Here is a 15,983-nt window from a genome sequence, read left to right on the forward strand (position 1 = left end):
TCGCTCCAAACATAATGCAAAGTGTAGGAAATAGTAAGAATTAGATCTCTCTTCCTTCACCGGGACAGATCCGCATGCACGTACCCCAACAGACCCATGGACCCGTTTTTTCACACGGGGACAGAGAGTGCTGCGAGCTGGTTGGTTCAGTTACACCTGATTATGCCCTAAAACGTAGGATCAAAGCTTGACCTTCCATCAAGGCTGAGTTTTATAAGGTCATTTTCCCCTTAATATTAGGAAAAAAAAAATCAAACCTTTGGAAACAATAACCCGATGTTCATTTTAGCAGTGGGTAGAAAGGGAGAAACAAAACAGTTATTAAAGGAAAAAATAGCTTGGCATGCATAATACTTCATATAATATCACATTACAGTTTAGCTTGCATAACTAGCCATACAACTCCCCAGTCTGTCGTCATCTGATTATTTTTCTTTCTTTTTTAAACTGTCAGTGCGAACTGTTAATCGATTACAAACCGACCCCGTAAGAGACGGAAAAAGCTGAGGTGCGTTTTCCTCAGCCTCCTCAGAAGACCCAAATAAGAGGCAAATCCAGCTAATAAAACACAGTAATGTTCAATTATTATTATTATTATTATTATTTCCACCGCGTATCTTTAGGAGATAGTTTCTCGGGGAAATAAAACGGAAACAAAGAAACCAAATCCTCACAGCTCTGACTTCAGCGGGGCGAATTCACTAGAGCAATTTGCCTTCAAGATGTTGGAAGTCAAAAAGCCTGCACCGAGAAGGACCGGGGGGGCATCAGCACATGCTTGGGTATTGATCGTATGAAAATGAGAGTAACAATGGAGGCGGGGGGGGGGGGGTCTGTAGGAATTAAGTGGCTAAAACAAAGGGCCCTGGAGAAGCTGCTGAGGGTCCCGTGGCCGCGGTGGAGGCCCCGAGGCTTCGCCGTCTTTTGAGGCGGGGGCAGCGGGGCCGGGAAGAGCCCCCGGCCATGGAGGTTCCGTACATTCGTCTGACGCTCGAGCGGGAGAATTAGGGGGCTGCTGCCCCCCGGGAAACGCCGGTCTGTGTCCCCCTGTGGCCGAGGCCGCGTTTTCTTTGGATGCTTGGCGCGGAGGGGGCCCGCCGAGCGGCTCCCGGCTCATGGCCGGAGGTCTCCGGGGTCCCCTCGCTTGTGTCCAGCGGCCGCGCGTCGTTCCGAGTTAACCCCAGCGGTGAGTTTATTGCACGTTTAAAAAAAAAAAAAAATGTCCCAAAGCGGTAAATCGAGAAACGTGGAAGTGGAAAGAAAAAAGTCCGGGGATGATGGGGGGGGGGGGGGGGGGGGGGGGGGGAGCTGGAAGCCGGGGGTGGGGGCGAGGGGGCCGCGGTCCTGGCACAGGTGGGCGCTCAAACGAGTCCTGTCATCTGCGACCGTAGGAAGGGGAGGGAGGCGGCGGGGAAGGTGCCCAGGGGGTAGCTGACGCCGCTGGAGAAGCCCACCAAGGGGGGCGACATGTGGGGCAGGGTAAAGCCCAAGGCGCTGGCCGGCGAGTTCTCGTGGTACAAAATGGGGACCCGCACTATCCTTTGGGCGGCGTGGGAGAGGTTGGCCGCCTCGAGGTCGGCGGCCAGCTGCCTCTTCCACTTGTTGCGCCGGTTCTGGAACCAGATCTTCACCTGGGTCTCGGTGAGGTGCAGGCTGGAGGCCAGGCAGGCCCTCTCCGAGCTGCTCAGGTAGCGCTTCACGTCGAAGGTGGACTCCAGCTGGAAGACCTGGCTGCGGCTGAACACCGTGCGCGTCTTCTTCTTGCGGCCGGCCGCTCGCTGCTCAGGCTCGCCCGGCTCCTCGCCTCGTTCCTCCTCTTCCTCACGGCCTCCGGGGCCCGGCCGCCCTCCCGAGGGGCCCCGCACCGCCGCCGCCCGCCCGCCGCCGCCGCCCGCCCGCTCCGCCGTCTCCTCGGGCAGCTCGGGCGAGTCCCGGTCGCTGGCTGCGGAGAGAGGCACGGACAGGGCTGGGGGGGCAGCCCGCTCCGGGCATTGCTCCTGCTGGGGATGGGGAGAGCCCAGAGGCTGCGCCTGCCCCCGCCCGTGTCACCGGGAGGGGAAGGGATGAGGCCGCGGAGAGGGCGAGGCAGGGGAGCCCAGCCCGGGGTTGCTATATGGCCTGCTATATGGTCCTGCCGTACCCTCCCGGAAGCCGTGAGGATGTGTGCACAGTCCTGCACAAACCCATAAGTTACATCTCGTGCATATATACGTGTATAAGGACATGATCATGCACGTATATTTGTATATATATCTACGTATGTATAGGTATGATATGATATAATAGCATATCTACGTGTACACACATACCTATGCAAATTCAAATATATATATAACATACATGTACTTTGATTTATGTTTTGTACACATGAATACCAGCATATACATGTAAGCGTATACACACATGTACATATGCACATAAGTATATAAATACTTTTATAATAGAGACGTACACTTATAAACACATGTGCATGTATATATTTACACGCACGTGTATACATATACAAATCTATTGCACACATATATTTACAAGTACATATGTAAGTAAATTGGGCTGTGTGTATAGTGGGGCAAGCATATTAGTGCGTGTGTGTATATAAAGGGAGGGGGGAAATAAATATTTTCGCTCTTAATATTCTCAACTAGATAAACCAAATCGTTCGGGTCAGCTACTCTAATATCGGGACATTGCCTTCCAGCATGTCTCTGTCGTTTCCAACGCTGTGTTTTCCAATTGCATTTTAAAGGGGAAAAAATATGCTAGTATTTATGGAACAGGGGGAAAAAATAAAAGAAAAACACGCCAGGAAGACAAAACAGTTGTTTTGGTACTCATTTTCTACTTCTAGGTGTACTTTTGAGATAAATTAAAAATATCAATAAACCCATCACTGGAAAAAGAAACTCTCTGGGTTATAAATCACGTCTCTTCTGCTCATTGAGTAATCGTATGAACTCTACAGGCTCGTACAGAATCAAAGAGATGCGCCGAGGGACAATATTTTTTCTATCAGGATAAAAATAACCACTGATCGCAGCCCATAAACTTTTTCAGATGTTAATTTGTGCCCGGAGACCGGGGCCTTTTCTCCAGCGGTGCCAGGCCGCGCTGCGCAGAGCTGCGCTGCCCGCGGAGAGCAGCGGGGCCGGGGCTGCGGGAAGGGGCTGCGGGGCCCCCAGCTGCCCTTCGGGGGTCCCAAATTCTTTGCTGCTCTGCTAGGGACCGTGGCCCCGGCTTTCAGGGGAGTCTAAAACAGCTGGACATCCCTCTTAGGAAAAATAGAGAAAAACGGGTAGGGAAAAAAAAAAAAAAAAAAACAGAGAGAAAAAAATTTCCAAGCGAGCAAACAACCCTAACTGTTTACATTTTGGGGCGAGCAGCAGGCGGGGCGGAGGCTCCAGGCGCCTGCCACACTGGGAGCATTTCCGGAGATTTACCCCAGGAGCCCGAACCCGGAGAGATGCAGGGCGAGAGGGCTGCGAGGGGCTCCCCGGCGGCACCCCCCCCCCATTTCCCCGCGGGCCGCGGCGGCACCGGCCCCTCTTGGGAAGCGGCGACCCCCCAGACCCCATCAGGGCCCTGTGGGAAGGGGATAGCAGGGAAAAGTGACTTACTGTCGGGGCTGGTGCAGCCCAGGAAGGCGGCGTGCGCCCGGCGGTACCAGCCGACGGCGGCGTCGCGGAGCGGGCAGCCCGGGGCTCCGAGGCGCAGCGGGGAGCGCGGAGCCCCGCGGCCGCCTCCGCCCGCAGCCGCCCTCCTCGCCCCGCCGCCCGCAGCGCCCTCGGTGCCCAGCAGGTCCTCGATGAAGAAGGACGAGACGCGGGCAGAGGTGGAGCCGGAGTTTTCCGTCGCTTCGTCCGGCATCGTCGGAGAGGAGCTGAGGGAGGGACGGGGAAGGGGACGGGGACGGGGACGGGGGGGGGGCGGGGGTGTCCCCGGCTCCGCGGGAGGCTGGCTCCTCGGCTCCCCGCTGCCCCGCCGCCGCCTCCTGCCTCTGCTTAGCCCCGTGGATGCTCTCCTGGTATAAAAGGTTTTTTTTCCGGAGTAATCATTTCAGATCGCGGTTTGCCATCATTTCCTGCGAGCTAGGAGGGGAGGGGGGAGGGGGGAGGAGGGGAAGGGAACGGGGAAGGAGAAAAAAAAAAAAAAGCAAGCCGACAACCCATCGGAGGCGCCAGATTCTGCGCGAAAACGATAATAACGAAATAAAAATGTCATGCGAGTTAAACGCCGTGCACGGCGAGGGGGGGGATCCTGCGATTGGAGGAGCGCGGAGGCAAATGAGATCTCCGCGGGGGCGCGCAGGGCGATGGCTGGCGCGGAGCTCGGCGCGGCCGGGGCCGGGCGCTGCCCGTGCGGGTGCGTTTGGGTGTGCGGGTGTGTGTGTGTGGGTGTGCGGGTGTGTGTGTGTGTGTGTGTGCGTGTGTGTGTGTGTGCGCCCGCGTGTGCGTGCACCGCCCCGGGGCTGCCACTCACGAGCTGCTTATTTAGGTCAATTAGGGAGCAAATCCCGGAGCGGGGGGAGCGGCAGGGCCGGCTCCGGCGCACGGGGAGCAGCCGGGGGGGAGGCTTGGCCACCGCACGTCTTTGCCTTGCCATTGGATGCAGCGGGCTCAGAGGGCAGCCCACGCAGCCAATCGAGCTCTGTAGGCATCGCGGTTATATTAATATCATTAATAATAATTACCCTCCCTCCCCCCCCTTCGGAGCGCGGCGGCCGCTGAGCTTTCATGTCTGCGGCGGCGGGTATGGATGGATGGATGGATGGAGGAGATGCGGCCGTGCAGCCACCGCCGTGGGCTCCCGGCGGAGCGGGAAGGATCCCCCGGCCCTGAATCCCCAGACAGAGCACTGGGACCGGGAAAAGCCCGGGGGGGCGCCTGCCCCCAGGGTGCCCAAGTGCCCAAGAGGCCGGCGGCACGGGAGTGCGGGCGGCCTTCTTCTCCCGAGGCCGCCTTGCTCTTCATAGCAAGGTTAGTGCCTTTCAACCTTTCTCTTCCTATATATAAATATTCCCCCTTTTTTATATATATATTCCCTTTATATATATATAATGTAATATATACATTTTTATATGTATGCTTATATATGTGTATTATGTTTATATACTTATTCTATACGAACATTTATATGTACGTACGTCTATATACTTATGCTATATGCACGTGTATGTGTATGTGTATATATGCGTGTTACGTCTCTAGATTCAGGCGTTAGTTTATGAGAAGGAAGCCAGTTCTCCATCCCCTTCTCCCACTGCCCAGGGTGCGCCCACTGCCAGCTCCCGAGCCCATCTCTCCCGGCGTTATTTCGCCGCACTCCAGCTTTGTCATTCTTGCTGCTATTGTAATCCCACTTCATGGGAAGCCGTAAAGCCACCCCCTGCCTGTCCCCTTTCGCCGAGCCTTCTGGATGCGCCTGACTCGTGACAGGAACCCCCAGCATCTCCGCAGAGCTCCAGGGCAGGACAGTGACCCGCTGCCTTTTTCCTGGAGACCGGGCGGGACAAGTCTATCGATCCGGAGTGCACCTCGGGGGCCGGGAAGGTTTGGGTGAGTACACAGATGCCCTAAAACCTCCTCATTCAACTCTTCTGCTTCTGGGAGTGCTGTTTGAGCGGCTTGGAAAGCAAGACTCAGAGGAGATGCTCACCTGCAGGGCTCTGCTCTACCTCCTCCGGCGGGATTTCCCTCCCTGTTCCTCTTTGCAGTATGCCTGGGCACCACTTCCCGTGCTCGATTTGGGGAGAGGAGCAGGCGGGCACTACCCGCTGCCACCCGGCCACCGCAGCGCCGAGACAGGGAGCGGCCGGAGCCGGCCCGGGGGGGAACCGGGGGTCGGGGCTGTCTAGGGAGGTGGAGAAAGGGGCAGGGTGGGGAGGGGGAGAGAGAAAGAGAGAAAGAGAGGAAAGAAAGAGAAAGAGAGAGAGAAATAGAGGAAAAAGAGGAAAGAAAGAAAGAAAGAAAGAAAGAAAGAAAGAAAGAAAGAAAGAAAGAAAGAAAGAAAGAAAGAAAGAAAGAAATTAAAAGAAATTAAAAGAAATTAAAAGAAATTAAAAGAAAGAAATTGAAAAAACTTTCCGTTTCCAAAGACTCAAAGAAAAAAAAAAAAAAAAGCAATCAGGGCTCTGAACTGAACTCTGGAAAAGCAGGAATGTACAGGGATGTGTTCAGGTTTCAGTCCTACCTCAGCAGAGTCCGGCAAACTGTAAACCAGGCGAAAGTATATTTGTCACTTGTTGCATGGGACTGATGCTAGCGAAACGTTACTTTTATGCTTTGCCCACCGTGGTGCATTTTGCTAGATAGGAAATATGAGTCTGACCACTATGTCTTAAGCATCTATAAACCGTCTGCTCTGTTTCACTGGCAGACTTGGAAAATATATGTGTGCTTTCCGGAATAAAAAGAAGAATGTGGACCCCGGTTACTTCTATACATTTTATATTCAATGTGCAAGCAATATGCATGTAGCCCCTGCCTATATTTTTTAAAGTGTTCCTACAGTGTAGACATGTAACTTGTGTAATATTATTTGCTTTCCACTTAGAAAAAATATAATAAAATCTATAAGAATTAATTCGCTCTTGCTTTTTTTTCTCTCTCTTTTTTTTTTCCCTCCATTCTTTTTAGACCAATGTATAACTTCTTGTGTGCAATAATCCTGAACTGTGTTTGTGAAAAGTCATGTTTATTAAGACATATTCCTGAAACACAAAATCAGTACGTATACAACCCTATACCTGCAAACGCAACTCTTGCACAGGCATGCTTTTGTGTGATGTAATTTTTAGGCTTGCTGATATGTTTTTGTACCTTTTCCATAGCTGTAGCAGCACGACTATTGACACTTTGTGCTGAATACTCTATTTGCTTCTTATGATGACTAGAAGGAAAAAAACAAAAACAACAACAACAAAAAAAACACAACCGGGTATGTTTACTGGATGTCTCACTGCAGCCACCATGCAGGGCTCTATGTAGAGTGCAAGAAAAGCAGCCAGCGACAGAATTTTCGTCATTTATTCTCAGAGGGACCCCTCGGGCCGGGCCGGCCTTGCTCCTACCTCGGCTGCCCGTCTGCAGGGGCCGGCGACCCCCGGAGGCGGCTGGCACCTAGCGGCGGAGCCCATGGCATGTCCGACTCCTTTCGGTGCAGCCCCCTAGGTAACGGGGTCCGGGGGATGCCCCCTGAGCCCAGGGCATTGCCCGTCGTGTGTGTGTGGGGGTTCATTTCCACCCCCTGGCCCCGCTTCTCTCCCCTGACCCAAAGCATCTCTGGGGGCTGGGGACAGCGGTGGGGTCGCGGGGCTCTGCAGTGGGGTCTCGGGGCTCTGCAGTGGGGTTTTGGGGCTCTGAGGTGGGATCTCTCCCGCTGAGCAGCCCCGTGCTGGTTCGCAGTCCGTTCCCAGTGCTGGCTGGGCTGCCGGCAGTGGGCAACTTTGTGGGGTCGGGGCTGTCCCCCCTTGCCTTGTCCCTCTTCACCTCCAACGGCGCCCGAGCCGTCGGCAGCGCTTGCTCGACGTGCTCGCAAAGCATAGGGCAGGCAGAAGTGGGGTCTTGGGGTCGGGCTCCTGGGGGGGGACCAGCAGGAGAAGGGTTCCGTTTGGGGCCGAAAGCGTGCAAATAGGTGTGACAAGCGCCTCCAGAGAGGCGCAGCAACGGGATGCCGGCCCCCGAAGTGGAGCGGGCCTGTCTGCAATGTGAATGCAATTACCCTGCCTGTGTTTGATGTCTCCCCTAGCTCTCCCCCCACCGGCACTGCCTCGATATGTCGTAAAATAGAAGCGAAATGAAAGACAGGCTTTAGCGCTCACTACCTAACCTCTGCTCCTCTCTGCTTTTAAGAGCCCGCGGGTTTTGGAGCCGAGATCTCTGCAGGAGGCGTTTAACCCCCCAGTGCTGCGGGCAGAAGGGTTTTTTGGGGAAGGGGGAATTGGTTCTCCCTGCCCCGTGCCAGAAAAGAGGCTCTGAGCAGATCCCTGGGTTCCTCTCGCCCTCCTCACAGCTCAGAGGCAGCGCTGCGCGTAAGGAATTCCTTGGCCAACATCTGCCTCTGGTTGATACATATACATGTATGTATATACATATAAATAATAAAACATAGTTTTCAGAGAGGTTCGCTTGAACTATAAAAATAAAGCTAATAAAAGACCGTATTCGCATCTTCAGTAAACTGACGGGAGCCGTCAAAAACGCCAAGGGAAACACTCGGAAGGAACTTTTTTCGGGTCCAGCGCTCCTTTGGAAGAGCAGAAGTAGTGGTGGAAATGTTTGGATGTCTGCTTTGAAAAGGATCGTAAAATAGAACAAACGATGGACCAGAAGCCGCTTGCCCGGCCTTTGTGTGACATCTTCCTCTTCCTCCCGCGCTGGGGATGTGGGGATGCTGACTGCCCGGGGGTCCCCCCAGCCTTCCCCCGGGGCTGCTCCTGTCCCCGCAGGGAACTCGACGGGTCCCCTCTCCGGCTCCGCCGCCCTCCGAAAGCCGTGGGTGCAGAGCGGGACCCCGGGAGCCGGGCTCGCAGCTCTTCGGGCCGGGCCGGGCCGGGCCAAACGGATGGGGCATCCCCGACGGGGTGTCCTGGCCAGGAGAGTCCCATCGGGGTGAGGACCCCGGGAGCATCTCTCGGGGATGCTCTGCTCCATTTCATGTGGCCTCGCCGGCAGGAGAAGTGGGACCCCCTTTTGCTGCAGGTAGACCACCAGCCACCGCCCAACCCTGCCTTGCAGATGCCCCAAGGGGCTCTGGTCGGAGCCTCTTGTAGCCCCAAGCTCTAGGCAAATGCAAGCCTGAGAGCTCTTAGAGTCCTAAAACCCTTCAAATGCGAGTCAAATAGCACTTTACGCAGCGACAATTACGGGCTTTCCCTTCTTAATGTGAAATACATTTTAAGGGATCCCCAAAGATGGTCAAACAGGGAAACTGGTAAATATATATATTTTTTTCCCAGTAAATTGTTAACTATAAATTCATCCTTACTGAATTCTTCACTGTCAGTGACACTGGCGGAGAACTTTTCCCCTTTCAAGAACGCTGCACAACCCATGCTGATTCCCATGAATGTATTCATTATTCACAAATAGTCACTAAGTGCTTTGGGTGCAAACTTACAGTCCGTAACATGTCCTGACTGTCCGTGTTGCCTATTTACTGTTCGTTATAGATGGCATGCAATTGGGAGCATTAATCGCATGACTGAAGTGCTGTTTCCTTCCTATGTGAAGGAAGTTTTAACCCACGATAAATGATCAAGCAGGGGAATGTCCTTGGGTAGGTGGATAAACAAATGAAGAAAAAAATTCGAAAATGATTTGGGGGAATATCTATTCCATGTAATAACTGAAATAGTTATTAATTATTTGAATGGAGGTTAGGAGAAAGGGAGAAAATCAGCAAATTATGTGAAGTCTTAAAAAAAAAAAAAAAAAAAAGTAGTCCCTATTGAAAAGAGTTAACATTTATAATACAGTCCTGCTTTAAAGTGACTTTTCCAGAAAGGTCTTTGGCATCGATTTCATTATACAATTTTAACATGACTTCTTTTTGGTATGTACAGTGAGAAAATGCATGGTTTTATTGGTACTGGTTAGGGTCAGCCACAGGAGAATTATGGAGGTCATGTGAAATAGGTGCCAATAAAGCTTTTATTATTGTTATACAGACAAAAGAGCATTATGGAAAGAGATCCTTACCAGACCTAACCATGGATATTTTGTTCTGTTAACAATCAAGTTGGAAAATACAAAGACACAGTAAAAAAAAAAAAAAAAAAAGTGACTTTTCAGAGCCATTGGGCATTAACCTATTATCCTAAAACTTTTGGCATTATTTTCTCCCAGAAAATGAAGGTCTCCTGAAATGAAACACTAACATGACTTTTGATGTTGCCTAAAAGAAAAGATTAAGGGGAAAATACTGCACTGTCACAACAGAATGCAACTGTTTTTATTTTGAAATAATTTTTGTGCATGTGTGTTATGTAAGAAAATTAAGCTTTTTTTTTTTTTTTTTTTTTTTTTTTTTTAATTGACAAGGTAGCCTTTACCTGTGGTTTGTATTTACCTGCAGTTTGAAACAGATTCTGTACCAGAGCTTGAAGTTCGGGATTCTAAAGCTAGATTTCATGAAGATGTTATTCGCCTATACTCATCCAATCTTGCGTGATTTAAGTGGAGTATTAAACCACTGTGAAGGACTGCAGTGAACATCCCCCATGTGTTGATGCATTGGGTTCTTAGATCAAACTTCAACAACTTTTAGAGCTCCATAAATTCAGCAAAAACTCCTACTTTCTTAAACCTGATTGACTCCTGATTGACTCAGAAGTTTTAGATTAATTCCAGGAAGGAGCCAAATTCAATCAAAGAAGGTATTAAGAACTGTACAGTACAAAACATTCTTTGTATTTTTACAGTTGTGTAAAAGGAAAATTGATGCATAGATCAAAGTCAGCCCCCAACCACTGCTAACATAGGATTAAACATTATACTAGCTTTTACACTTTGCTAATAAAATGATTCAAACTGTGTATATTCAAGGCAAAGATTTAAGAAAACTTGTGAAAATCATGATGGAGCCTATTATAAAATCACCCATATTTGTGAACTATATTAATAAGAAGCAAGAGTGCATAGACAGGAAGCAGAAAATATCTACTTTCCATTGACATGTAATCCATATATCCTAATAGAGGACAACAATACCAAGCTCTAAACCTGCTGTTAGATCAAGAAAAATATTTTTCATTGGCATGTGAAAAATATATTTTGGCAAATCATATTTGAATGAGGCATATAGTTCCCCCTACCCCCCAAAAATACCTCTGTCACCCATGATATACATATACATATGTATGCCCATGAATTTTTTCAATCAGCTTAGAAATAATCTTTACAGAAATCAATTAGTAGTTGGAGTTTATGTGAGTCATTAAAATCTGGGGATGAATACAGTTTTCAAAATGGTTCTGTGATGTATTATAAATGGTTTTGCAATGCTGCAGCATATGTGGAGATACATATCTGGAGATATATACAGTTACATGAATATGAATTTGTTTATCATGGTATACAAAAATTACATTTTCACATAGCATGAAAGTAGTGTTGAAATGTCTTTAGAAAGGACTGGACCTAGTCAAAATTAATATTGTAGTGAGCACAGATCCTAATGTAAATCCATGGAAACCCCAAATGCATTCACTTTCTTGTTCTGAATTATTTTGTTATCAAGCCTGATTAGTCCTAGAAAACCCTGAAGCGGTAGGAAGGCTGGGTCAAACACTGAGTGAACTCAGTGGTAAAGCTCTGTTTGCTTTCTCTCGGCAAGCACACTGAGATGTGCTATCTTCCCTGGGATCTCAGTGGAGCTCAGCAGGAAACCCAGCCGTATCAGCTCCTTCTCATAAGATTCCCCTTTGACTTCGCAAAATCGTCGAGTTGTGTTAGGAGGGTGCGAGCCAGTTCCCACAGTAATTCTTCATGAAACCTGAACACTATGGCCCACATTCTACCCTTACGAGGACATGAGGAGTCAACCTAGAAATTTACACAGGCCTCTGGCTATGAATAACAAAATCTACACTGCAGTTATCTGAAATTGGAGCGATAAGTGGACTTGCAGCAGGAACATTTTCATATCACACTTTGTAAATCCACGTTTTACCCAGAGGAAGCTAAAGTCTTGTTTTAAATGGTAAATCTTCTTTTAAAAGTACTGGAGAGATGGGCAAGGAGAGCTGAAGGTGCACCCTTGTGGTGAGTGGCAGGGGTACGTGTCCTGCTGACTGACCAGGAGGAGGTGTCAGTGCCCCTTTTATATCCTCCTGTCATGCAAGATTCTCCTCTCACATTTACTTGGGGGGATTCATCAAACTAAGTGGAGACATCTATGACTAGCCTTTCCATCCTATGCTCCCCTTAAAGCCAGTACATGTCTACTCAACATTTTCTGTTCATTCAGGGGGTAACTGTCGTGTAAAGTCATGTGAATCATTCCCTGTGTCTTCTTCCAGCTGCCTGGCCTTGGAGAGGCTTTCTTGCCATGTCATGACAGTACATGCCATGGTACAGATGCAGTTAACCAAATATTGTAAGGGAAGGCACTCAATGGGAGATGGGGCCACTCTCTTCAACAGGCTTCTCAGCTCCAGGTCACACCTGACATGGTCTTCTCTTACCTAGCTCAAATGCTCCATATGGCTCTGTGTATGTTGGCAAGCTAAAATGGATCATTGCACAGGCTTGTTTTCACTGTCAGCTTGCTCCCTAGAATATTTTGGTCTACCAGCTCTAATCCAGACTACCTCAGGGAACTCACAAGGAAAATAAAGGCCAGGGACCATTCATGGTGAGCATCAGACCACTCTGTTTTGGAGGAGGACGTAGTGTGCAGATCCAAGCCATGCCATGACAATTGCTCTCAGAACTAAAGGATCAGGTGAGCACAAATCCAACCCAAAACACTCCAAACGCTGTTAAGTAGTAGGAAAAATAGTGGTAGTACAAACTAGTAGGAAGAAAATGTGCCCTGTCATCATGCGTGCAGGTATGGCAGTTTGGTAGGCTGTGATGTGTGTTTTACAAAGGAGTGTACCCCTTGCCTACATGTCCTCTTCTCCCCAGCCAGCAGCCCTGCAAAAGCCTGGCAGACACCATCCCTTTAGCAGTATTTATAGCTATATCTCTATCTGATGAGCCACTCTCTAAAAGTAGGCTAACTCAAAACATACCACATTGCTGCTTGGAAATGCAGATGTGAAGGGATATCTGGTTCTAATATACAGATCACCTTATGGTGTGGCAGGTTTCAGTTTCCACAATAGAGAGTGCATTTATGCTAGGAGTGATTTAAGCCATTTGGGACCTTCAAAAGCAGAAACCCTTCATGAACCTTATTGGAAATGACTACTCTTGCTGAAAAAAAGAAGGAAGAGAAACTAGAGGGGTGATCCAAGATCACACACATCTAAAGAGTGGAAAGGAAGCCTTTTCCAAAATGTTGCTCTTTCTCACAGAAAACACGTAAGTTGAGTGTGAGACAAATATCTCCATTCCTTTGTAGAGATATGAAGTCCTAATAATGCTGACGGAACCAATATTTTATTACAAAAAGCCATCAGATTTAGTTCAAAATATCCCATTTATTAAATATCAGTAATATCGACCATCATCTCTTCTATGGCATTTTACTTTCTGCATTTTTCCTTTTTTTTTTTTTTTTTTTTTTTCTGAGGGACTCAAGGAGGAGGACAATGAAGCAAGCTTTTCCTTTCAGATACACCTGGTGGATTTGAGCTCTGATATTTCTCTTTCCCTCACTGCACGGAAATCCCTTAGGAAGAGCAAAATATCAGCATAAAGATCGGCTGTGCAGATTTGAAAGAAGGATTTTGCCCTTGGGTCCAAAAGCTGGAATGTTTTCTGCAGATCATAGGCTCCATAAAACATATGTACTTAATAAATAAGCAAACAAGGCTTGTGCTCAAATGGGGCTGCCGTGCAGTAAGGGAGAACATTTGGCAAGTTGGGGTGGGGGGTTGGCAGCTACATCCTTCGTAATCTGGAGCCACTTTTTTTTGCAAATATTGACATTTCTTCTTCGTGTCAACTGTGATGTTGAGGTGCATGAGGGGAATCTTTGGGAATTTTGCTCCAGGTGATCTGAAATGGTGCTTCCTTCCAGAGCTGACTGTCCCTGTGCAGAAAACAGGGGGAATATCTCTACCTTGTCAAAGAGGAAAACCTGATGAGCTAAGAAGGCTTTCCCTCATTCTCATCTACTGCCTCACTGTCTGCTCAAATCAGCAGGGAAAACAGCAGAGGAGAAGTAGCTGGACCCATGCCAGAATGCTTTTTTTTTGGCGCCCTTTTGCAGCAGCAGCTCGGGATCTTTTTGCATCGCTGTGCTCCAGAGCTGTCAGCAGGTAACACATTCTGTCGCATACCTCAGAGCTGCAGAAACATTGTGTGCCCTCTCTTCACCTCTTGCAGAGCTCACCTGACCCTGCCTTGCTCCTTGCTTGGAGTGAGGCAGCTTCAATCCCCTTGGCAGCCCAACAGGTCATCCAAGCTTGGTCAGGCCTAAGAAGCCGTCCTCTTACAGTTAGCAAGAGAGGAACACATCCAGCATCTGCTGTAGTTGGTCTCTAAGATATGGAGTGAGTCCTTTGCTTTCGCATATCTCCTGAACCTGTAACCATCAAGACATTCAGACCAAGTGGGAACTTTTTGGTAGCAGTTTTTCGGGGCAGGAACAAGCCAGAAATTACGTGTCTAGTCTGGGACATTGGCTTTTTTTCTGTGCAGATGGGAAAGTAGGGGCACCTGCAGAAAGATGACCCATCTTCCTTCTCTCCATTGCCTACTTGGCATTGATGAACACTGTTCCAAAGGTCACTGTAGAGAACAGTGACATTAAATGAAATGAAACACCTAACCTCTAGGCAGTTGAAACAAAGCTTATTATTTATGATTACTATTACTATTACTATTACTATTACTATTATTACTATTACTATTACTATTAATTTTATTTTCTGCCTGCTTCTTGTTAGAATTCTAGTTAGAATAATTCTTTTCCTCTCTTCTTGCCTTTTAGTGTGAAGAACAGCAGAAGCAGAACAAGACCAAGGACTGGACTCAACATCCCATCTTTTGCTTATCCTTAAAAATATATGCATAAAACCTCAAAACTATGCTGTAGAAAGATATATGGCAGCCATTTCCTCACATAAAATGGCAAGTTTTGAGTATCTATGACCAGACTGCTACATGGTACTGTCAAAATCAAGTTCAGTTGAGGATAAAATACAGTGTTCTCTTAGATTTGTTGTTATTTTAGTCCACAGGGATAAAAAACAATTGATTCTTCTGGAACTTTTCTTTCCCAGCATACTTTTAATTGTTTTATTAAGCACAAGTATATTATTCTGAATTAACTATGTTTGGTTATGTGTATCTTCACCTCACTTTCAGTTTAGAAAAAAAAGAAAAAATAACGAAGTGACAATGAAATGTTTCCTTTGACTTTGTAATGGTCAGTGAAGTTTTGTGGACACCTCTGGAATCAAGAGTGGACTAAAAAGAGACTTTTATTCCAACTCAGAAATAGTAGGTATAGTGTATCTGATGCTGGTTTGTTGCTTTCTGTCCTGTGGCGATACTCTAAAGTATTCCCACATACAAGTTTTCCCTTTTGATATGTCTACTAAGACAAATTTTAAAAATCTGTATTCCACAGAGATTTGACTCTAAAATAGCTACTTTAGCCTTGGAGGTACAAATTTGAGATTGGGTTGTCCTTTAGAAACCTGTGTCTGGGGAATCTGAGCTTCTTTCTGTAAGGATCAAATCTGAAGGACTAACTACATGAAACACAGGAAGGATTAATAGGGATTTAAGCATCTTGATGAGCATATGTGTAACCCTCAGTGTAATTTAGAGAGCTTTGGGAGCCTTGCTGACACCTAAAGGGGATCTATAAACTCTTTATATCCTGTTTAAATTCAGATTAATATGCCAGATTAGATTACTGCAACCAATGTAGCTAATACTTATAAATCTTAAAGGTATTATCTGTATATAATCAGAAATTAAACAAGATATGCAGACAGAGACTATTTACAATTTTATTGTAATCAACACATTTATGAAAAGAAGTATAAAAATCCTGAAGTTGTTTTTCATGGAATCTGCATCCAGTGAAATTATTAGCTGGTGCAGGAGTTTATATGGCTTTCATTTAGCAAGAATTGTTTGGTTCTGGATGAGATTTGAGGAAATTAATCCAAACTCTCTAACTTTGTGAGTTAGTGCCTGGATCTGACCTATTTTAAGACAGTGATCCAGCTTGACTATAGGCCACATGGTCTTTATTTCTCAGTTCTGGACCTGTTTTATTACTATTCTTCAGTCTTATGTGAGTTTTTTCCCCAGTGTACATTTAGCCAGGCTTCCTAGGCAAGAAACAGTACATCTCTG

General features: G+C 47.6%; 1 protein-coding gene across 1 annotated transcript in view; it reads right to left on the minus strand.

Annotated features, from left to right (window-relative positions):
* The window catches only part of HMX1 (H6 family homeobox 1), a 4,727-nt gene extending 213 nt beyond the window's left edge, over positions 1-4,514 (minus strand). The window contains exons 1-2 of the mRNA XM_040556604.1: positions 3,615-4,514; positions 1-1,942 (exon numbers count right to left, since the gene is read on the minus strand). The exon at positions 1-1,942 is cut by the window's left edge and continues 213 nt beyond it. Coding sequence (XP_040412538.1) covers positions 1,362-1,942; positions 3,615-3,864 — 831 coding nt within the window. The 5' untranslated portion in view covers positions 3,865-4,514 and the 3' untranslated portion in view covers positions 1-1,361. The remainder of the gene's footprint in view (positions 1,943-3,614) is intronic.
* Positions 4,515-15,983: the final 11,469 nt, after the last annotated feature.

Source organism: Cygnus olor, chromosome 4 (genome assembly GCF_009769625.2).
Source record: "Cygnus olor isolate bCygOlo1 chromosome 4, bCygOlo1.pri.v2, whole genome shotgun sequence".
NCBI classification, from domain to species: Eukaryota; Metazoa; Chordata; class Aves; order Anseriformes; family Anatidae; genus Cygnus; species Cygnus olor.